This window comes from Trachemys scripta, chromosome 23, assembly GCF_013100865.1.
Source record: "Trachemys scripta elegans isolate TJP31775 chromosome 23, CAS_Tse_1.0, whole genome shotgun sequence".
Lineage (NCBI taxonomy): Eukaryota > Metazoa > Chordata > Testudines > Emydidae > Trachemys > Trachemys scripta.
The window spans coordinates 4,277,489-4,301,185 of NC_048320.1; the positions used below are offsets into that span (position 1 = coordinate 4,277,489).

Sequence of the window (23,697 nt, forward strand, 5' to 3'; positions counted from 1 at the left end):
TGCTCATGTGTATTCGACTATAAGTGACTCCAAGCTACCCCTGATGGAGGCGGGTAGGAGTTAAAGGTAAATTCTTAAGGGTTACACGGGCGGAGCACCGCCCTACCAAACCCGGCATCATCCCTTGCTTGGGAGACGATCGCATAGTGCGATGAGGAAGTGTGGACAGAGGACCACATAGCAGCCCTACAGATGTTCTGAATAGGGACATGAGCCACATAGGCCGCAGACGAGGCCTGGGCTCTGGTTGAATGCGCCTTCACAATAGGAGGCGGGGGAACCCCTGCCAGGTCATAACAGATGCGAATGCACTAAGTGATCCAGTGGGAGATCCGCTGGGTAGAAACTGGGCATCCCCTCATGCGCTTGGCCGAAGCAATAAAAAGCTGGGGGGGACTTCCTGAAAGGCCTGGTCCTGTCTAGGTAAAAGGCCAGCGCTCTGCGCAGGTCTAACATGTGCAGGCGACGTTCCTCATTGGAGGAATGGGGCTTAGGACAGAGGATCGGGAGGAAAATATCCTGATTCATGTGGAAAGCCGAGACTAACTTCGGCAAAAAGGCGGGGTGAGGGCAGAGATGAACTTTGTACTTATGGAATACCGTATAGGGCGGTTCAGAAGTCAACGCCCTAAGCTCAGAGACCCGGCAGGCTGAGGTGATAGCCACAAGGAATGCCACCTTCCAGGAGAGGTGGGACCACGAACATGTTGCTAATGGCTCAAAGGGAGGCCCCGTGAGGCATGACAGCACCAGATTCAGATCCCAAGGCGGAACCGGGGTCTAGCGTAAGGGAATGCCCTGTCCAAACCCCTCAAAAACCTGGAAGTCATGTGGTGGGAGAACACGGACTGTCCCGTCACTGGAGGGTGGAAGGCCGAAATGGCCGCCAGGTGCACCCTGATGGAGGAAGGCGCCAGCCCTTGGGTCCTAAGGGATAGGAGGTAATCGAGGACAAGCTGGATAGACGCGGAAGAGGGAAAGGAACCTCTTTCCCTCACCCACATAGAGAACCTATACCATTTAGCAAGGTAGGTTCGATGCGTTGAGGGCTTCCTACTCTCCAGCAGGACCAATCTCACCTCCACAGAATACCTGCGTTCCTCCTCGGTCAGCCACAGAGAAGCCACGCTGTCAGGTGAAGCGCGGCTAGGTTGGGATGGAGGAGACAACCCTCCTCCTGGGAGAGGAGGTCCGGCGGAGCGGCAGCCTGCAAGGCGGGGCCGCTAAGAGTTGCAGTAGGGTCCCGTACCAATGTTGACAGGCCCAATCCGGGGCTATGAGGATAACCCTCGCCCCATCTGATTTCACCATCTGGAGGACCTTACCTATTAGGGGAAAGACCCTGGGGGCAGTAGAAAGGCCAAAGGGGAGGACTGTGAACTGGTAGTGGTCCTGACCCACTAGGAAACGGAGGAAGCACCTGTGACACTTGAAAATGTGAAAGTACGCATCCTGGAGGTCCAGCGCTGTAAACCAATCCCCCTGGTCTAGGGAGGGAATAATAGATGCCAGGGACACCATGTGGAATTTGCAACGCACCAAGAACTGGTTGAGATTCCGCAGGTCGAGGATGGGCCGAAGCCTGCCCTTCGCCTTGGGAATGAGGAAATACCTGGAGTAAAAACCCCTGCCCTGGTATTCCCGAGGTACCCTTTCCACCGCTCCCAGAGAGAGGAGGAGCTCTACCTCCTGGCGGAGGAGGAGGGCATGTTCCGGGACCCCGGACGGCTGTCCGGACGGGGGGCAGTTGGGAGGGGTTGACACAAACTGCAGTTTGTAACCTTGGGAGATGGTGCTGAGAACCCATTGGTCCGATGTTATATGTGACCACTGCAGTCGAAAGGCTGATAAACAGTTCAAAAAAGGCAACTTTATTAACTGGGTGGGGGGTGCACCGGCAACAGGCTCGGTGACCCCCCTCAACGAGTCAAAAACCCTGTTTGCCCTGCCGCTTGGCCTTTGAAGCCCCAGGCCGTTGGGCCGAGCAGGATTGGCATAGAGACCGGCGCCTTTGGTCCCTCTGCCTCTTAGGCAGGGGTTCATACCTGCCCCTAGCTTGTGGAGCAAGGGGGCTGAGGCCTGTGCTTGTCCTTGGCAGGCGGGACATACAGGCCTAGGGTCTGCAAGGTGGTGTGGGAGTCCTTCATCCTGTGCAGACGGGTGTCTGTCTGGTCCGCGAACAGGGCCTTGCCATCAAAGGGCAGGTCCTGTATGATGGCCTGGGATTCCGAGGAGAGCCCCGAAAGTGAGAGCCATGATGCACGCCTCATGGAGACAGCAGAGGCCATCGAGCGAGCTGCTGTGTCCGCCGCATCAGAAGCTGCCTTGAGTGCAGCTTTGGCCGCTGTCGCGCCCTCCTTGACCAGCACCCGAAACTCCTTCACCTCTTTGTCTGGGAGGAGGGGCTCAAATTTGGGGAGGGATCCCCAAAGGTTAAACTCGTAACGACTGAGGAGTGCCTGATGGTTGGCCACGCTAAGTTGGAAACTTGCCGATGAATAAACCTTCTTACCAAAGGTATCAAGTCTGTGAGCATCCTTGTCCTTTGGCGTGGGTGCGGGCTGGCCATTCCTCTCATGGTGGAGGACCGACTCTACCATCAGAGAATTTGGAGCGGGATGGGTATACAGGTACTCCAGACCCCTCGCGGGGACAAAGTACTTCCTCTCAGCCTTGGAAATAGGCCCAAGAGAGGCCGGGGTCTGCCAAAGGCCAGCGGTAATATTGGTGACTCCCTGATGGAACGGGAGTGCCACACGCCCCGGTACCGAGGAGGCGAGGACATTGAAGAGTGTGTCGGAGGGCTCCTCCATCTCCTTGGCCCGGAGCTCGAGGTTGGCTGCCACCCTCCGAAGCAGCTCTTGGTGGGCTTTAAAGTCCTCCTGGGACGAGGGAGGTGGCACCGCAACCGGATCTCCCCTTGTCGAAGACGTGGAGGGCGCGGTGCATTTGGCCGCTGCCCGCACCACGGGCTCAACGTCGTCCGGTGCTGCAAATGGTGCCAGGGGTTCAGTGCCCACGGCTTGATCCTGGTGCCAAGGAGGTGACGCAGGGCGGCCGTGAGAGGCTCCCACCACGGATCGTGGTCCCAACTGGGCAAGCACCTGCAGCCACGGTGCCTACTGGCACCATTGTCCCTGCCAGGGCACGGCCTGGAACTGAGGTGCTTCGGGTGGCGGCAGGACAGGTTGGACTTGCGGCACGGTGCGGCTCACAGAGAGACAGCTGCACGCCGATGCCGAAGTCCTCGACGAGTGCACGGTGCCGAAGGAGCGACTGGAGTGGTCTCTGTCTTGACGGCTCCTGCCCAGAGACTTCGACCTGGAAGAGGTCGACAAGTAAATGTCCGAGGAAGTATCCCTGGACTCCCTGTGGCGCCTGTGGCCACGGCGCCATGGTGCCGGGGACTCTCGGGACTCGCTCCAGGCGCGGCCTCTGCGACGGCGGGCGCCAGAGTGCGAGCACTGGTGCCGTCGGTACCGAGGCCTGTTCCTCTCGGAGCAGCTCGTAGAGGAACGGCGCCGTTTCTTGTCTCCACCGCGTGTCGTTCAAGAGTGGAGGAGTGGGATCCGTTGAGCGACGAATCCAGACGCGGAGTAGACGTGCGGCACGGGGCTCTCGCCTGCACCTCGACCTGGGAGGGTGCCTCGACCTCCGAAACCTCCAGGGAGGGCTGATGGGTGCTCAACGGCGGCTTTCCATGGGGGCCCCGACTGTGTGGCGGTCCCGGCACCGGAAGCGTCAGGATGGCCCACGCAGCCCGAGCTGCCTCCGGCATCAAAGGCATGCGTACCTCTGGTGAGGCTTGTGCGGATGGGACCGGACTACTCTGCTCAGCCCGAGTCAGAGGTCTCTGTCCCGATGGGGATCGCGGGCTGCCCAACTCGGGTCTAGCCTCCCCTCTCTCCTTCTCCCGGCGTCACTGAGACTTCCCTTACTTCTTAGCTGGGGAGCGGTGCCAGGACGTCGACGGCGCCTCACTGCATACCGAGGATGTGGTACCAGGAGCAGACTTGGCATGCCGCACCTGCGGCGCTTCGGCACTCGCCGAAGATGCGGAGCCTGGCGCAGTGTCGGCTCGACGCGCTGGTGCTGGGGCCAATGCCGACTCCATTAAAAGCGCTTGAAGTCGGATGTCTCGCTCCTTCTTTGTCCGCAGCTTGAAGGAGCGACAAATCTTACAATTCTCACTCACGTGAGACTTGCCCAAACAGTGAAGACACTGATTGTGTGGGTCGCTTCTGGGCATAGAGTTGCAACAGGAGTCGCACGACTTGAAGCCTGGGCCACGGGGCATACCCCGAGCCAGGCGCTTGTCAGAGAAGTTCAAAAAGGAAAGAGTTCAATGAACTGAGTACCACTAAGGCTAGAAGAGCTGCAGCTAAGCTGGAGCAAGTTCTGACTACCTTCACTGGCGGCAAGAAGGAATTGAGGGTGTGGGGAGCACGCAGCCCCCTTTATGGCACGATATGTCGGTGCCACTCCAGGGGTCACAGTGGTGCTCCCCCACTACAGGTACTGCTAAGGGAAAAACTTCCGGCACCGGTGCATGTGGCGAGCACGCACGCCTATAGCGGAATACACATGAGCAATCACTCGAAGAACACTTTATTTCTCCTGCCCCAATAACAGAGAAACTGGGGATCCCACAGCAGCCAAAGTGACCATTTTGGGCTGCCGTGGGCTCATGCTAGGCGGGGTGGGTGTGCCTATGCAAACAAGATCAGCCCCTGAAGTTATTTTCCACACTCGCCATAATTCACCACCAGATGTCAGGGTAGAGCTCATCCTGACTCTGCTTACATCTAGAATAAAAGAACTGTCCATCTCTGCCAGAACAGTTGAGAGACACATAAGTGAAATGGCAGAAAACATTAAGGAAAAGCAGACAACTGCATTGAAAGACACAGCAGTGTTTAGTGTTGCAGTTGATGAGAGCGTGGATATAAACGACGTTCCACGTTTGGCAATTGTTGCAAGATATTCTGCTTCCGATGAAATCCAAGAGGAACTTTGTTGCCTAAAACCCCTGCATGGCACAACAAAGGGGGAAGATATACTGGAAAGTTTTGTAAACCATTTTGAAGAACAAGGCGTTGACATCAGAAAAATATTTTGTGTGACAACAGATGGTGCTCCTGCCATGGTCGGAAAACAGAAGGGATTTGTAAAGTTACTTGAAGATCAAATTGGCCATCCGACAGTCAAATTTCACTGTATCATCCATCAAGAAAACCTGTGTGCAAAAATTTCTAATTCAGAGCTTAATAATGTGATGAATAGAGTGGTGCAAATTGTGAATTTCCTTGTTGCTCGATCTGCTTTGACTCACAATTTCAAGCACTGCTAGAAGAGATGGACAGTGCTTATAACGACATCCCACTTCACAGCAACTTTTGGTGGCTATGTTGTGGCAAGGTTTTGGTGCGCTTTGTAAACTGTTTTGATGCAATCAAGGCCTTTTTGTTGGAAAAAGAACAAAACTGCCCCAAACTGGATGATGACAAATGGCTGTGTAAGCTCATGTTTCTAACTGATATCACTGCTCACCTAAATGAACTCAACCTCTGTCTCCAGGGTGCAGGGCAAACAGTTCTGGATCTTTATGAAGCCTGGAAAGCATTTGTTGTGAAACTAGCAGTTTTTTCCAGGGATATTCAAACTTCTACTTTCCGCTACTTCCAACTCATAAAAGAGCTATCGACACGTTGCACTGTCAGTGTCGATGAGATTGGAAAGTACATGCAAGAATTGGTATCAGAATTTTCTGACAGATTTCAAGATTTCCAGCGATTTGGCCCAATGCTTTCTTTTCTAATTAAACCTGAAAAGTTCAACGAAAGCAACTTGGATTTGTCTGTATTTCAGTGGATGGGTGTCGAAGATTTCGAAATGCAGCTCATTCAGTTAAAAAGTTCAGAATTGTGGACATCAAAGTTTGTGGATCTGCGGAGCGCACTTGAAGCTACCGCGAGAGCTCATGGGGCCTCTATTCTGACCTGCTGGACGTCCCTGCCAGTGAAATTTAACTGTTTGAAGAAAATTGCGTTTGCAATGCTTTCGGCATTTGGATCCACATACCTGTGTGAACAGGTATTTTCACACATGAAATCTGTCCTCTGTCCCTCTCAGAGCCGTTAACAACTGATCACTCAGAAGCCTGTGTGCAGCTTAAAGTATCCAAATACGTGCCAGATATTGGAAAACTCAGCAAGGAAAAGCAAGGGCAAGGATCACACTAAACTGATAAGATCTGCATTTTGATTTAATTTTAAATAAAGCTTCTGAAACATTTTGAAAACCTTGTTTACTTTACATATAACAGCAGTTTGGTTATATATTATAGACCTATAGAGAGACCTTCTAAAAAACGTTAAAATGTATTACCGGCACGTGAAGCCTTAAATTAGAGTGTATAAATGAAGACTCGGCACACCACTGCTGAAAGGTTGCTGACCCCTGGTCTTCACTGTTCCTTTAGCCCCGCAGCACAAGCCCCAGGCAGCAGAGCTAGGCTCAGAGATGCTGCCACAGGGTTTTTGCTGTGCGGACGGACCCTGAGCATCTCTGTGCCTCAGTTCTCCATCTGTACAATGGGGACAGGAGCCTGCCATGCCTCCCGGGGGCTAGGAGGGTAAGTGAGTGTGATGAAGTGGGACTGTTCTTAATGTTTCCTCTGAATACTGTGTGGGTGCCTCAGTTTCTGTCACCTGGCAACTAATGGCCAAGCCCTTTCCCCATGCAAGGGGATGCTAAAGGTGTGGGAGAACAAAGAGATCAGGTGACCTCCTGGTCCGGGAAAGGAACTCAGCAGAGAACGGGGGGCTGGAGGGGGTTTCAGTTTGGAGCTGGCTGGGGACGGGAAGTGAGGGCAGACAGGGTTATCTGGCTCGCTGGGCCCCAGAATGGACCTGGCTGAGGGGTCCCGTTCATTGTACCTACAAGCTCTGTTTTAGACTGTGTTCCTGTCATCTAATAAACCTCTGTTTTATTGGCTGGCTAAGAGTCACGTCTGACTGCGAAGTGGGGGTGCGTGCAGGACCTCTGGCTTCCCCAGGACCCCGCCTGGGCGGACTCGCTGTGGGAAGCGCACGGAGGGGCATATGCTGAATGCTCCAAGGGTAGACCCAGGAGGTAAAGCCGTGTCAGCTTCTCACCCTGAAGACAGACTGCTCCAAAGGAGAGGAGACTCCCCAAAGTCCTGACTGGCTTTGTGGGGAGCAGTTCCAGGGCATTGCCCGGGGGCTCCGTGACAACTGGTGGCAGAGGTAGGATGTACTGCACCCCGTGAATGGCGCTTCTCGCAGTAAATGACTGGGGAGCAGTAAAACAAAGGGGGGATAATGAGGACCAGGCATGCTGAAGGCTAGAGAAGGACGGTTTCAGGGGGTGATTAACCCCTAGGAGTGTGTGACCAGCGAGAAGGACTGTTGGAGTAACGGGGTCCCCCGAGGACTGCAGGGAGCAGTCTCAGGGGCGGAGGAGCTTGCCGCTCGACCCTGGGAGAGAGAAGGACTTTTGCAGTGACAGGGTTCCCCTGGGGATTGCAGCGAGCGGTCCCAGGGCGGAGGCGTCTGCAGCTCAACCCTGGCAAAGAGGTGGTGACCTCGAGAAGGGCTGGCACACTAGGGGTTCTTCCTGGAAACCGTGGGGGAGCTAAGAGCACACGGGCCTGTGAGTCCAAAGCAATTTGGGAACAGCGGAGTGATGGCCTATCACCATCTCCTTAAGAAGGACATTGTAATACTGTGCAAAAAGAGAGGGTCACACATTGGGAAGTTCACCAAGGCCCAGTTAATCGTGCAGCTGGAGGACGAGGACCACTCTAAGGAGCAGATTCCTGACCCAGCTGGGGTTACAAGAGGATCTGGGAGTAGCTGGAGCAGTAGCCAGGCATCCCCGAGAGTCTGGCCCCCAACCAGACGAGGGTCTTCACGATCGGGTTTCCCATCAGGGGATCGGAGAAGGATGGGACTGGAGCTGAGTCTGAGAGAGCGAGAGGACCGCGAGAGACAGCAAGAGCCTGAGGAAAAGCTGCAGGAAAAGCAACACAGCATGGACTGGTGCTGGTGGAGCGGAGAGGCATAGGGGGCTCCCCAGGGGTGAGTGGGAATAGACCCCGTGCTGCCAGTTCCGCAGGGAGTCTCGACACTAAATTGCTGCCCCTGGTTAAGGAGGGGGGGGGATGTGGATGCCCACCGCACGGCCTTTGAGCAGGCGGGTGATTTGAACCAGGGGGACCCTGTGGAAAAGCTTCGGTATCTAGCTCCCTTGCTGGGTCCCAAGGCCATAGACACTGTCAGCCAGATGGGTGGGGTGGTGGACAGGCTCCCACTCCTGGCCCCGGCCTATGTGTCTGCCTGGAGTCTCCTGGGCTCAGGCCCCTCGGACCCCTAGTGGGAGCAGAAGGTCGTGGTCAAGGGGGAGACATGCCTGGGGCGGCCAGATCCTGGGACACAAAGAACTGTTGTCGGGTGGTGCAACCGCAGATCCTGAGGAGCTGGGTGACCTGGGTGAAAGTCCCAGGGATGGAACCATTCATCCTGCCTATAGCACGGATCCCTGTGCAGACCCAGGAGGGGTCGGGCTGGCTGGTCATTGGGGTTTTCCAGGATATCGGCTGTGAGGTCCTGTTGGGGGGTGACTGTGTCTCTTTGGGACAGGATCCAGGCCCTGCTCCTGTAACGGCTGAGGATTTGAATTTGAATCCAGGGAACCAATTGGCTAAGATGGAAATGGTCAGTGAAAATGCAAATGACCTGGTTGGCAGAAGGGAGGGGCTGCTGGGCTCAGGATACCTGCCCACCTGTAACCCGACCCCAGGGGCTGAGTGTGTCAGAGAAATGTTCCCTGCCCTCCTGCACACCGGAGAGGGGGCTCAGGCTGGCTCTGATGCTGTGACCAGAGCAGGGAGCTCGCTGCCTGCCCTGACTGGGACAACAAGGGCAGCGCTGAGCATGGTGGGAGCTGAGACGCCAGCTGAGTGGGGGGGGGACACAGGCAGGGCAGGTTGGCTGCCAACCAGGTTTGCCTGGTCCAGACGTGCTGCTGGGAAGTGATTACACAGCAGGGAGGAAGCTACCAGGGACAGGGCTCAGAGGGGCTGTGACCCCAGGCCCAGCCAGCGAGAGGGAGAAGGTCCCACTCCCTTCCCCAACAGCTGATTTCCAGACCGAGCTGCAGAAGGATCCCTCCTTGGAGAAGCTGAGGGAACTTGCTGGCCACAGCGCTGCAATCTGCCTTGGGGAAGGCTGCAGGGACAGAGTCCTGTGGGAGAAGGGATTCCTGTATCAGGAATGGGCTCCCCAAGGGGAAGTAAAACTGTGGGGAATTGGGAGGCAGCTGGTGGTGCCCCAGGAATCCACAGGGTTCTTCCCTTTCGAGCTGCTGGATGGGAGGAGAGTGAGGGGACCCCCGGACCTGGAAGGGGAGGATTGGGAGGAGAAGGGGGAGGACCCCCTGGTGGATCTCTCCCCTGAGGTGGGAGCCAATCTTCCCATCAGGTGTTCCCCGTTCAGAGTCACTGGGAAAGCAGCCCAGAACCTGGAGAGAGAGGTCAAGGACATGCTGGCTTTAGCTGTTCAAGAGCCCACGGGCCTCACCCGTGGGGCTGGTCCCCAAGGAAGACGGGATGATCTGGTTTTGTGGGGACTATCGGAAGATTAAAGCCATCACAGTGTCCGATGCCTAGGCCTGGGGAAATTCTAGACAAGCTGAGGAGGATGGAGAACTTGGCCCTGGCGTACATCGATGACATGTGTGTCTTTAGCCAGACCGGGGAGGAACAGGTGTCCCAGGTGAAGAGGGTGCTGGGCTGCCTCAAGGAGGCAGGACTGATGGTAAAAGCCGAGAAGTGCAAGGTGGAGATGATCAGAGATTGGCCCATTCCCCAGACCAAGAAACAAGTCCAGGCCTTTATCAGGATGGCGGGGTGCTACCAGAGGTTTCTACCCCACGTTAGCCCCCTAGCTGCCCCCATCCCTTAGCTATGTGAGAGGGGTAAGCCAGACGAGGTGGTCTGGACTGAGCAACGCCAGAGGGCTTTCTGTATACTGAAGGAGACTCTAATCCAGGGCCTGGTAAATCTGGTAAACTCAGACTTTGCCAAGCCTTTTGCTGTGTGCACCGATGCCTCAGATGCAGGGCTGGGCATGGTGCTGATGCAAGCTGATGCTAAGGTGGGGAGACACCCCATCGGGTACCGGAGCAAAAAACTGCTGCCCCGGGAGCAGAACTATGCAGCCTCAGAGAAGAAATGCCTGACCATGGTGCAGGCCCTTAGAAAGCTGCTGCTGTATCTATTTGGGCGGCGCTTTACTGTGTATACTGACCACTCTCCTCCGACGTGGCGGTGTCAAATGCAAGGTAGTGAGGCCGAGCTGCTGGGGACAGAGACACCTGTTCAGAGGGTGGCCAAGGTCAAGATGGGGGCTCTTAACCAAGAGAGCCCAAATTGCAGCCCTCCAAACTGGAGCGCTGGGACAAGATCCAATCCCAGTTTAAACCCCAGGGGTATTGGGGTGGCAAAAGGGTACGGGCCGCATAAACCTTCCCACATGCAGCCTGCAAGTGCCATCAAGCACAACAGACCCACGGGAGGGCCTGAAACTGGAATGTCCTGTGTAACTCCCACCAAGAAATGGGAGAGATGCTGGGGCATCCATGGGAACGTTGGTGGGTTTGAACTTCCCCAGGTCACCGGCTAAAGTGACCTCACTCAGTTCAGTCTCGAAGTGGGAGAGATGTGACTAAGTGGGACTGTTCTTAATGTTTCCTCTGAATACTGGCCGACCCTCTGTCGCCTAGCAACTAATGGCCAGGCCCTTCCCCCATGCAAGGGGATGCTAAAGGTGTGGGTGAACAAAGAGATCAGGTGACCTCCTGGCCCAGGAAAGGAACTCAGCAGAGAAGGAGGGGCTGGAGGAGGTTTTCAGTTTAGAGCTGGCTGGGGACTAGGAGTGAGGGCAGACGGGGTGTCGGGCTTGCTGGGCCCCAGAATGGACCGGGCGGAGGGGTCTCGTTCGCTGGACCAACAAGCCCTGTTTTAGACCGTGTTCCTGTCATCTAATAAACCTGTTTTACTGGCTGGCGGAGAGTCACGTCTGACTGCAAAGTGGGGGGGCAGGACCCTCTGGCTTCCCCAGGACCCCGCCTGGGCGGACTCGCTGTGGGAAGCACAAGGAGGGGCATATGGTGAATGCTCCAAGGGCAGACCCAGGAGGTGAAGCCGTGTGAGCGTCTTGCCCTGAAGACAGACTGCTCCCCAAAGTCCTGACTGGCTTTGTGGGGAGCAGTTCCAGAGCATTGCCCAGGGACTCCGTGACAGTGAGGCACTGAGATATTGTGGGGAAGGGGGGGGGCTGTATAAGTCCCTAAGCCCTGCTACACAGCTGCCAGTCCCCACCCCCAGCCTGCCAGATGGGGACCCGGATGGATCCAGGGCCTGATTCGCCTGCACTTACACCAGCTTTACACCAATGTTACCAACATCACCAAGGCAGATCACAGCGCCCCCTCTGGCCAGTGTAAGAAAATCATGGAGAGGAGCCTCCTCCAGCAGCATGTCATGTACCTCCCCCGTCTCCGGCTGCACTCACCTGGCCAGTAAGCTCAGTGCACAGATCCCCGGTTAGCACGCCATGAAGATGGTACCAGTGATCTGCTGATTGTTCCTCCCGACACAGGCTGGCCTGGACCCTCCCCTGGACGGGCTTCCCGTAGGTGTCTCTGTTTAGCAGAGGGGAAGGAGAGGGTAAGTGGGAGGGGAGGGGCCCAATGCCCCTGCCCATGGTGGGGGGTCCATCACCCTGCTGGGGTGGGGCTGGTTGTGTGGTTGGGAGTGAGAGCCCCAGGGAACCCTGCCTGGCCATGAGCATGGGGCAGAGGGGGGCGCAGGCAGGGAAGGGGCAGGTCAGATCCTGGCCTAGGGGGCCGGGGAGGGGAGTCAGGTCCAGGACGGTACCAGCCCCCCTTTATCGGCCCAGCAGGGCTGCTTTCACACTCACCGGCCGCACACCCGCAGCAGGAGCGTCTCATCCAGCACCGTCACCACGGGGGGCAGCTCCAGGGTCACTTCGAACTTGGGCAGCACTAGGGGGCAGAGAGGGACGGGGTGAAACCAACCCGCAGCCCCGGCTCGGGGGTTTAATTGCGATCCTCGGCCTTGGAGCTTCTCCCCGGGTCTTGCAGCCCCCCACCAACCTGCCGGCCGGGCAGGAAGGGGAAGGGCCCGGAAATGGAGCCGGGCTGGGAAGAGGCTGCAGCAATGGTCTCAAGTTGCAGTGCGGGAGGTCTAGGTTGGATATTAGGAAACACTATTTCACTAGGAGGCTGGTGAAGCACTGGAATGGGTTCCCTAGGGAGGTGGTGGAATCTCCTTCCTTAGAGGTTTTTAAGGTCAGGCTTGACAAAGCCCTGGCTGGGATGATTTAGTTGGGAATTGGTCCTGCTTTGAGCAGGGGGTTGGACTAGATGACCTCCTGAGGTCCCTTACAACCCTGATAGTCTATGATTCTAACTGTCTAATCACACATACCAAAGCACCCTTGCTGTGCCCTCTGCCCTGCCCCTTCCCCTCTGCCCCGCCCATGCCCCTTCTCTGAGGCCGTGTCCTGCTCATTCCATCCCCCTCGCCCATCGCTCATTATCCCACACCCTAACTCACTTTCACTGGGCTGGGGAAGGGGGTTGGGGCTGGAGTGTGGGAGGGGGTGAGAGGTGCAGACTCTGGGAGTTTGGGTGCAGGAAGGGTCTCAGGCCTAGGGTGCAGGAGGGGTGTGGGCTCTGGTCGGGCAGCTCCCAGTTGGCAGCACAGTGGGGCTAAGGCAGGCTCCCTGCCTGCCCTGGCCCCACGCCACTCCCAGAATGAGGCAGCACCTCCCTGCAGCAGCCCCTGGGGGGCACCAGGGGGCTCCACATGCTGCCCCTGCCTGCAGGCAACACCCCCCGCAGCTCCCATTGGCTGCAGTTCCCCAGCAATGGGAGCTGCAGAGTTGGTGCTCAGGGCAGGGGCAGCGTACGGAGCTCCCTGACCCCCCAGAGGCCACAGGGACATGCTGGACACTTCCAGGAGCTGTGCAGGGCCAGGGGAGGCAGGAACTCTGCCTTAGCCTTGCTGCACCACCAGACTTTTAGCAGCCTAAAATCTCCAGGTTTGGCTTCAGTAGCCTCCTGATTCCAGGAGCTCCCAGAGAAACTGGGAGGGTTGGTAACCCTAACTTGGGCCCAGTGGACGTGGGCGTTTCTCCCGGCTGATGAGGTCCCGGCTGTTTCCCTCCGGGAGCTGGTGTTCAGCTGGGACCTCATCCCCAGCAGGCCCCCGCCAGGCAGCCTGGCCAGACAGGGCCAAATTCACCCCTGGGCTCAGCCCAGAGGAGCCGGGGGGCTGCTCCAGGGCAGTTTGTCCCTCAGGGTCTGGGCCGTCCTGGGGCACTGACAGGAGCTGGCTGGGCGGCTCTGAGGCCCAGAACCCCAGGAGGGGAGTGTTTGTTGGGGCTGGGTGAATGTGCAGCGCTGGGATGGGCCAGTGAAGGGGGTGGTGGTGTTTGGGGTTTATGTCCTTTTTCCCTTATGCTAGGGAAGGGGGGGTGGGAGGCGGTTGGGGGGGGTCAGGGGCAGATGTCAGGGGCGAGAGGGGGTAGGTGGCAGCTGTTTCAAGGAAGACATCAGAGCTCTTCTCTCCCCCGCCCCCGCAGGAGCCAGAGGAGGGTTTGGGTGGGGGGATGAAAAGGGGACCACTGACATTTCCCTCCCCCTCCCAGCAACACCAGCTCTGGTAAGGGTGTGTATGTGTGAAGAGCCCCTTGTGCTCCAGGAGGTGGCACTGGGAGGCACAGGGCAGATGTGGGTGGGTGCTGGGCTGGGCTAGGCTGAGGTGGGGCTGGGGGGACAGAATTAGATGCTGGGGGGTTGGTGAGAAGCTGGAAGCTCCGTCCCATCCAGCAGCCAGTGAGCTCCTGCAGTGGGAGCCAGGATCAGCTCCCACAATAACTTTGTTAGAGTTGGCAATAGGGTAACTCTTCCCCTCGCCCTCCCCCCGTGACACACACACACGCACACACACATACAGGGGCAGGGGTATGTGTGAAAAAATCCAAAGTCAGACCTAAAAGAATGAAAAGACGGTTACTCACCTTTGTAACTGTTGTTCTTCGAGATGTGTTGCTCATATCGATTCCAATTAGGTGCGTGCGCGCCGCGTGCACGATCGTCGGAGAAGTTTTCTACCCTAGCAACACCCGGTGGGTCGGCTGTGGAGCCCCCTGGAGTGGCGCCTTCATGGCGTTGAATATATACCCCAGCCGACCCAGCGCCCCGTCAGTTCCTTCTTGCCGGCTATTCCGACAGTGGGGAAGGGGGGCGGGTTTGGAATGGATATGAGCAACACATCTCGAAGAACAACAGCTACAAAGGTGAGTAACCGTCTTTTCTTCTTCGAGTGCTTGCTCATATCGATTCCAATTAGGTGACTACCAAGCCTTACCTAGGCGGTGGGGTCGGAGTGAGACATTGCCGTGTGCAAAACCACTGATCCAAATGCAGCATCGGCTCTGGACTGCTGTACAAGCGCGTAGTGAGCGGCGAAGGTGTGGACTGACGACCAAACTGCAGCTCTACAAATGTCCTGGATTGGAACTTGAGCCAGGAAGGCAGTCGAGGAGGCCTGGGCCCTCGTGGAATGAGCAGTGAGGCGCGGAGTCGGGACACCGGCCAGGTCGTAGCAAGCACGAATGCAGGACGTGATCCAAGAGGAGAGACGTTGGGAGGAGACCGGTAGGCCCTTCATTCGGTCGGCTACTGCAACGGAAAGTTGCGTCGTCTTTCTAAATGGTTTCGTACGTTCAATATAGAAAGCAAGGGCCCTGCGCACGTCCAAGGAGTGCATACGCCGGTCTTGACATGTAGCATGCGGCTTAGGATGGAAGACTGGGAGGAATATATCCTGGTTCACATGAAAAGCTGATACCACCTTGGGAAGGAAGGCAGGGTGGGAGTGAAGCTGCACCTTTTCTTTATGGAAGACTGTATACGGAGGCTCAGACGTGAGCGCCCTGAGTTCAGAAATACGCCTTGCTGAAGTGATGGCTACGAGGAAGACTGTCTTCCAAGATAGGTAAAGGAACGAGCAGGTAGCCAATGGATCAAATGGGGGTCCTGTGAGCTTGGAGAGGACCAGATTAAGATCCCACGCTGGAACAGGTTGGTGTTGCTGCGGGTAAAAGGCGGTCTAAGCCCTTGAGAAATCTAACCACCATCAGGTTAGAGAAGACCGAGGAAGCGTGTTCTCTTGGGTGGAACACCGATATAGCGGCCAGGTGAACTCTGACTGAAGATATCACCAAGCCCTGCTGTCTCAGGGACAGGAGATACTCGAGTATGAGGGGAATAGACGCCTGCAAGGGGGGCGTGGCCCACTGTTCGCACCAACAGGAGAACCGCTTCCACTTGGCTAAGTAGGTGGTCCGTGTAGAGGGCTTTCTACTTCCCAGCAGAATCTGTTGCACAGGATGTGAGCATTGCAATTCTGTCCAATTCAGCCATGGAGCATCCATGCTGTAAGGTGGAGCGATTGCAGGTCGGGGTGACACAATCGACCGTGGTCCTGGGAGATCAAGTCTGGGCACAAGGGAAGCGTGATCGGAGTTTGAATCGATAGCTCCAGAAGCGTGATGTACCAGTGCTGTCTTGGCCAAGCTGGAGCGACTAGAATCATATGCGCCTGGTCTCTGCGTAGTTTGAGCAGTACCCTGTGGACCAGTGGGAATGGAGGGAAAGCGTAGAACAACTGGTCCTTACACGTTAGAAGGAAGGCGTCGGACAGGGAGCCTGGAGATCGCCCTTGAAGGGAGCAGAACGCATGGCACTTCCTGTTGGCTCACGATGCGAACAGGTTGACCTGGGGAAATCCCCACCTTTGGAAGATGGAATAGATTATGTCCGGCGAATCGACCACTCGTGCGTCTGGAAGGATCTGCTGAGACGGTCTGCCAGAGTGTTCTGGACTCCAGGGAGGAATGATGCCATGAGATGTATCGAGTTGGCAATGCAGAACTCCCACAGGCAAATGGCCTCTTCGCATAGGGGAGACGACCGGGCTCCTCCTTGCTTGTTGATGCAGAACATGGTCGTGGTGTTGTCTGTGAAGACTAACACGCAGCGGCCATGTAGGAGATCGAGAAATGCCTGACAGGCTAGGCGCACAGCCATCAGCTCCCGAACATTGATGTGCAGAGCTAGTTGGGATGCAGTCCACAGGCCTTGGGTATGGTGCTCCCCGAGGTGAGCCCCCCAACCTAGAGATGAGGCATCCGTGACTAGGTGTATGGAGGGCTGTGGGGCGTGAAATGGCATTCCTGCACAAACCGCCTTGTGATCCAGCCACCAGTTGAGAGAGGTCAAGACCGAGCTTGGAATCGTGACCACCATATTCAGGCTGTCCCGAGAAGGGCGGTACACGACGAGACCCAGGCCTGAAGTTGACTAAGCCGAAGTCTGGCATGTCTGGTTACGTACGTGCAAGAGGCCATGTGACTCAACAGACCGAGACACGTCCTTACAGTGGTAATCAGGAAGGCCTGGAGTCCATGGATGATGTTCGTGATGGCGCGAAACTGAGTGTGTGGCAGAAGAGCTCGGGCGAGTGTGGAGTCTAGGACTGCCCCGATAAACTCTATTCTCTGGGTTGGCTCCAGAGTGGACTTCTCTTTGTTGAGTAGAATGCCTAAGTCGTGGAATGTTTGCAGTATTATGCGGACATGCGCCTGAACTTGTTCCCTGGTACGGCCGCGGACCAGCCAGTCGTCTAGATACGGGAACACCTGTATCCTTTGTTGACGAAGGTATGCTGCCACGACGGTCATACACTTGGTGAACATTCTCGGAGCCGCGGACAGCCCGAAGGGAAGAATGGCAAATTGGTAGTGTACCTTGTTTACCACGAAACGAAGAAAGCGTCTGTGAGGGGGGTAGATCGCTATATGAAAATAAGTGTTCTTCTTGTTGAGGGCGGCATACCAGTCTCCAGGATCCAGGGAAGGGATGATGGTCCCCAAGGAGACCATGCGGAACTTCAACTTTACTATGAATTTGTTGAGTCCGCGTAAGTCTAAGATGGGTCGCAGGCCTCCTTTTGCTTTGGGGATCAGGAAGTAGTGGGAGTAAAACCCCTTGCCCCTTAACTCTGGGGAAACCTCCTCTATGGCCCCCATAGAGAGGAGCCCAAAAACCTCCTGTATAAGGAGATGCTCATGAGAAGGGTCCCTGAAGAGGGACGGGGAGGGGGAGTGGGAAGGAGGGGAAGAAGAAAACTGGAGAGCGTATCCCCTCTCTACCGTGCGAAGGACCCAACAGTCCGAAGTTATAAGGGACCAAGCACGGTGGAAACGGGAGAGGTGATCCCGAAAGGAAGGAAATGGATCCTGGGTAGTGGCTGGTGCGCCGTCCTCGGGCACAGCTTCAAAAGTCTTGCCTAGGGCCTGAAGGCGGCCTAGGTGGGCCCTGATTCTGACCCTGCTGAGGGCCAGTCGATCTCCGTCTACCACCTCGTCCCCGCTGTCTGGGGAAGTCCTGTCTCGGACGAGGAGGAGGAGGGTAGAACCTTTGCGGTTGGGGCCTAAATGGCCTGCGTTGGGGTCCTGGGACATGCATCCCCAGGGAGCGCATCATGGTTCTCGAGTCCTTGAGGCTCTGTAACCTAGAGTCCGTCTTTTCGGAGAACGAGCCTTGGCCGTCAAACGGCAGATCCTGCAGGGTCTGCTGTAGTTCTGGTGGCAACCCCGAAACCTGGAGCCAGGAGACACGTCACATGGCTATCCCTGATGCTAGTGTCCTGGCGGCCGAGTCCGCAATGTCGAGGGAGGCCTGTAAGGAGGTTCTAGCCACCTTTTTGCCCTCCTCCACCAGGGCCCCGAACTCCTCCCTCGAGTCCTGGGGGACCAACTCTTTAAATTTCCCCATGGAGTTCCATGAGTTATAGTTATATCTACTTAAGAGCGCCTGTTGGTTTGCAGCCCTGAGCTGCAGACCCGCCGAATAAACCTTGCGTCCAAACAAATCAAAGCGCTTAGCGTCCTTTGATTTGGGCGCTGCCGCCTGCTGGCCATGGCGCTCTCTGGCGTTCACTGATGAGACTACCAGTGAACACGGTGGGGGATGTGTGTAGAGGTACTCATAGTCTTTGGAAGGAACAAAGTACTTCCTCTCTACACCCTTGGCAGCGGGAGGGATGGAGGCCGGGGTTTGCCATACGGCTGTAGCGTTAGCCTGAATTGTTCTGATAATGGGTAACGCCACCCGGGTTGGGGCATCCGATGAAAGGATGCTCACCACCGGGTCCTGCACCTCCACTAGCTCCTCGGCCTGTAAGTCCATATTTCGTGCCACCCTACGTAACAAGTCTTGGTGGGCACGAAGATCTATAGGAGGTGGGCCTGCGGGTGTTGTACCTGCCACTGCCTCATCTGGGGAAGATGAGGACGACGCCTCAGGGGGTAAAGGACCTGTGTGGGGGTCCGGCTCCACTGGACTCGGAGGTGCAGGATCCCCTGCACCAGGGTCTGGCTCCTGGGTGGGCGTCGGGGCCAAAGCCTCCATACCCCCTGGGAGAGGACGGGAGATGGTGGCCTCAGGAGCCCTAGGCTCAGAGTGAGCCGAGCGAGAGGTCGCTAGTGGAACCCCTTGAGCCTGGCGATACGCCCAAGGGGTCCAGAAAGACCAATGCGTAGGGTCTTGTCGCAAGTTTTCTGCCCCCTCCTGCCAATGACCCAAGTCGTCTGCAGCTTGACCCTGAGCAGGGTACGCTGAACGGGGGGTCCCTTCAGACGAGTGAGACGCTGATCTCGAGGGCCAGGGCGGTGCCGAGCGTGGGTGCAGAGAATCGTCCTGGTACGGTGCTGAGCGGTGCCGACCCAACGGCGAGCGAACGGTGAGCGTGGTGCCGGTGAACGGTACCAGGATTGAGAACGGTGCCGATGTCCATGTCGGTACCGGGACCCGGATCTGGATGACAAAGACCGTCTGTAAACTCGGTGCCGGGAGCGGCTTCGCGACTGTGAGCGGCGCTCATACCGGTGCCGGGAGCTGCGCCTTGACTCCGACCGGTACCGGTGCTCGAGTCGGTGCCGAGAAGACCGGTGCCGGGAGGTAGATCTGTGCTGCGAGTACGACCGATGCCGAGATGGAGATCGGTGCCGGGACTGCGAGCGGCGTCGAGACCTGCTCCGAGAACGGGAGCGGTGCCGTGAGTCCACTCCCGGAGACGGTGGGCGTATCAAGGTAGGCTTGCCCCTGGACTGTACTGTACGAAGCGGTGCCACAGGTTGAGAAGGCGCCGGCTCCGTGAGTGCAATGAGGTCTCTCGCCGTGGCGAACGTCTCCGGTGTGGAAGGGAGACAGGGCTCCACCACTTGATGAGGCAGTGAGCCAGTTCGCGCCGGACTTAATGGCTCCACCCCCGGTGCCGGAGTCAACGGTGCCGATGATCCTTGCACCTTCTGGCGTTCGGAAGCCGGGCGTGGCTCTACCCCCGCGGGGGGAGCCGGTGCCTGAAGGACAGCAGCGTCCTGAGTCTTACGGGGCCTTTTATGTCCCGGAGACAGGGACCGGCGCCGAGGGGCTTGAGGTGGATGCGGTGCCGAGGGAGGACGGTGCAGAGGCGCCTTCCCCGCGTCTGTCCGCAGTGCAGTACCGGACGGTGCCGCTGGGGTGCTACGCACCGAGGCGCTCGGTGCCGGAACCTGGCGCGCCGAAGGAGGATCCGGGCTAAGTGCCGCCTCCATGAGGACCTGCTTAAGTCTGAAGTCCCGCTCCCTTTTCATCCTTGGCCTGAAAGCCTTGCAAATCTTGCACTTGTCCGTTTGGTGAGACTCCCCTAAGCACTTCAAACAAGAGTCATGGGAGTCTCCCGTTGGCATAGGCCTAGCACATGTTGCGCACAGCTTAAAGCCGGGAGCCTTGGGCATGAGCCCGACTGTGCGCGTGGGGGGGGGGGGAGGAAAGGGGGGATAATAGCCCCCTTAGCCCCCGCTAACTACAAAAAGCTATTTATAACTATTAACAACTACTAATCTAAAGAACACAATTAACAACTATCTACAAGAAACAACGGGTAAGCTAGGAGAGTGGAGGACAGCTATGCCGCGCTCCACAGTTCCAACGACCGTCACGGGCGGTAAGAAGGAACTGAGGGGGCGCTGGGTCGGCTGTGATACATATTCAGCGCCATGAAGGCACCACTCCAGGGGGCTCCACAGCCGACCCACCGGATGTTGCTAGGGTAGAAAACTTCTCCGACGATCGTGCACGCAGCGCGCACACACCTAATTGGAATCGATATGAGCAAGCACTCGAAGAAGAAACAATGTTTCAAAATAAACCTCACCATTTTGGATTTTGACTCATGATTGTGACATGACTGGGGCCAGCCATACTGAAATCCCCGGCTCTGTGTCACTGCAGTGGCGCTGACCTGAGACCTCCCCCAGGGCTCTAGAGCAGAGTGGGGCAGGGCTGGGGTGGGCCAGGGAGGCTGAATTCCCCCTCCCACAGGGCCCTATTGTAGGAGGAGTGGCCATGGGGTGGCTGAGGCCCAGGAGAGTTTGGAGTTGGCTGGGCCAGTCCCAGGGGTCTGAGCTCCCAGGGACCCGCTGACAGAGACCCACGGACACTGTGCCCCAGGGAGACTCAGGAATTCCCCTCCCTCCCCACGTGCCAGAGCCGCGGCTTCGGTTGCTGACCTGGACCCACGCTGAATGAGTGCCTTGTCCCCTGCGCCTCGATGGCGTACGTCCCCACGGCCGGCTCTGCAGATAGCAGGAGGGACAGATCCACGATGCCCTGCTGCGGAGTCACATCTCGCCACTGGGCGATGCGGTTCCCGCTGGGATCCTGGCACATGGACACGCCCTGTTCAGCCGCTGCCCCCACACACGGCTCGTCCCCGGCAGCCCCCGAGTGCCTCGTGCTGCCGACAGGGGCTGGATCGACGGCCGGGGGATCAAATCCTTCTCCGTAGCCTGGAGCAGGCACCGCCAGGCAGCCTCTGGGTAAGGGGGCCCCTGCCAGCGCCCCTCAGCCCTGACCCGAGGGCACCGCCCCTGGGGGGAAGAGGCTCCCGAGGGACACCCCATCTCCAGCCTGGACAAAGCCCAGGGAACTTGCCATAGGGACCGTTTCCATCTCAGTGCTAGGCCTCTGTGGGTATGTTTCCTGCCCCCCTCCCGCCACGCAGCCTCCCCAAACCTCCACCCCTCCCCTCTGCCCCTGCAGCTCCCAGAGACCCTCCCTCCCCCCCGCCCTTCCCCCATCAGGCTCCCAAGGGAGCTTCCCGCTGAGTTCCCCACTGGCCTGATCAAGTAAACTGCCTGACCCAGAGTTCAGGGGCTGGGAACATTCGGGGTGTGCGACTCAGGCAGGGATCCCAGCCAGGCCCAAACCCACCTGCCTCCCGGACAGACAGCCCCAGACGCTGCAAACTCGGGGTGGGGAGGGCGTAACCCGATGGCACAAATGTCCCCTCCCTGCCCCCCATGGGGCCCAGCCCAGAAACGCCCTGTGCTCTGGGACCCTTTGCACCCCCACAGCAGGGCAGAGGGGTCTAGGGCTGGATTGCTGGACACTGTGGTCACAGCCCAGACTCCTCTGGGCTCCCCACGACTGAACACCCCCGGGGGCCCTCGGATGAGCCAGACAGGAAGAGGAGGAGGCTGGAGAGGCACAGACTGACCTGCACGGTCACCAGGGGCAGCTGCAAAGCAAACAGACAGGCGATGGCTGGTTAGAGGGATGGGAAACACCCCCCACTGCCCACGGGTCTGTCTGTGACCTCCCCAGGGCTGGGGTGTCTCTGGGGCCATGGCGGATCATGCGGACAGCAGCGAGGGTGACCGAGAGAGCAGGGATAGGAAGGGGAGCCCTTGAGGCTGCAGCCCTCGCACCTCCCATGTCCCCCTCCTGCGTTGGCGGAGACAGGGCAGTGGGTGGCTGGTCTGGGCGTGCAGGAGCAGGGCGAGATGCTGGGGTCTCTGTCAAGGGGCAGTCTAAGGGCCGGGGGTCTGCGTTGCAGCCAGTGCCTGAGCGAGATGGCTGGGAGGGGAGCTGTCAATCTGTATTTCCACACGGGGCCCGATTCTGCCACGTCACTCAGAGCGCACAGCACGGTTAGGCTGAAAAGTGCTAATAACTGTCATCCCGGGGGGGGGGGGGGGGGGGCGGGGAGGCTGGCACAGCCAATCACAGACTGCACTAACGCCAGTGGGTGCCCAGCGCCCTCATTCCGGCTCCATGCAATGTGCAATCAACCCTCTCTGCGCAGTAAAGAGACTGCAACCAACAGAGGCCACTGCCCAAGGCACTAGGTCTGTAGCCCAGGGGGCTGCTCCACACGGCTGTTTTCAGCAGGCCAGCACAAGCCCTGCTACTGCAAGGCTGTTAACCTGCCCTGGGAGACTTGCCCCCTGCAGCAGTGAAGACCTGCGGTTCTCAAACGTTAGCGCTCAGGGCGGGGACACGTGCAGAGACCATCTGTGACAAAGTGGGACTGTTCTTAATGTTTCCTCTGAATACTGTGTGGGTGCCTCAGTTTCTGTCACCTGGCAACTAATGGCCAGGCCCTTTCCCCATGCAAGGGGATGCTAAAGGTGTGGGAGAACAAAGAGATCAGGTGACCTCCTGGCCTGGGAAAGGAACTCAGCAGAGAAGGGGGGGCTGGAGGGGGTTTCAGTTTGGAGCTGGCTGGGGACGGGAAGTGAGGGCAGACGGGGTTATCTGGCTCGCTGGGCCCCAGAATGGACCTGGCTGAGGGGTCCCGTTTGTTGTACCTACAAGCTCTGTTTTAGACCGTGTTCCTGTCATCTAATAAACCTCTGTTTTATTGGCTGGCTAAGAGTCACGTCTGACTGCGAAGTGGGGGTGTGTGCAGGACCCTCTGGCTTCCCCAGGACCCTGCCTGGGCAGACTTGCTGTGGGAAGTGCACGGAGGGCATATGCTGAATGCTCCAAGGTCAGACCCATGAAAGTGAAGCCATGTCAGCTTCCTGCCCTGAAGACAGACTGCTCCATGGGAGAGGAGGCTCCCGAAAGTCCTGACTGGCTTTGTGGGGAGAAGTTCCAAAGAATTGCCCAGGGACTCCGTGACATCCTCTGCCTCCCCACCGGGGATGTGCTGTCTGCTTCCGGGAGCGGCACGGAGCCAGGGCAGGTAGGGAGCCTGCCTTAGCCCCGCTGCACTGCTGACCGGACTTTTAGCTCCTAAAATCTCCCGGTTTGGCTTCAGTAGCCTCCGGGAGATAGATGTAGGGAGGAGGAGGGAGGAATTGATGAGTGGCGCCTGCGGATCCTTGGAGTTCAATCGGGGACCCCTAGGGGTCCACGGACCCCAGTTTGAGAAATGCTGTTATAGACCAGGGTGGCCGCTGAGACATTCCCAGAATACCGGAGATCCTGGTACTTCCAGGAATGGCGTGGGCCTGTCCCCGCTGGCGTGACCTCGCACACTCAGTGTGTGTGAGTTCACACTAGCAGGGGCGGAGCAGTGCGCTGTTCCAAATGGCGCCCCCCATCCAATACCAGACACAAGCTTTGGACGGGGGCAAACCACCCAAGAAGAGAACATTCCGATCTCAAACCGGATGAATGGCCTGCCTGGTGTAGACAAACCTAATGTGTCCAGTGCACCAGGGCCTGGTACCCTGCCCCCCACCC

The 23,697-nt window shown here is 57.7% G+C and overlaps 2 protein-coding genes across 11 annotated transcripts in view; one reads left to right on the forward strand and one right to left on the reverse strand.

Moving 5' to 3' along the window:
- LOC117869139 (alpha-2-macroglobulin-like protein 1) overlaps positions 1-23,697 on the reverse strand; it is a 777,004-nt gene that overhangs the window by 402,072 nt on the left and 351,235 nt on the right. For 2 of the 7 annotated variants that reach the window (XM_034755674.1, XM_034755673.1), the window contains exons 7-8: positions 12,006-12,090; positions 11,598-11,727 (exon numbers count right to left, since the gene is read on the reverse strand). The exons of 4 other annotated variants lie outside the window; for them this stretch is intronic. In XM_034755674.1, the coding sequence (XP_034611565.1) occupies positions 11,598-11,727; positions 12,006-12,090 (215 nt within the window). Of the gene's footprint in view, positions 1-11,597; positions 11,728-12,005; positions 12,091-20,732; positions 20,884-21,721; positions 21,743-23,697 lie in introns of all 7 variants that reach the window. One more of the 7 variants, XM_034755677.1, reaches the window with a different exon arrangement.
- LOC117869140 (alpha-2-macroglobulin-like protein 1) overlaps positions 1-23,697 on the forward strand; it is a 582,774-nt gene that overhangs the window by 243,979 nt on the left and 315,098 nt on the right. The window lies entirely within an intron of this gene.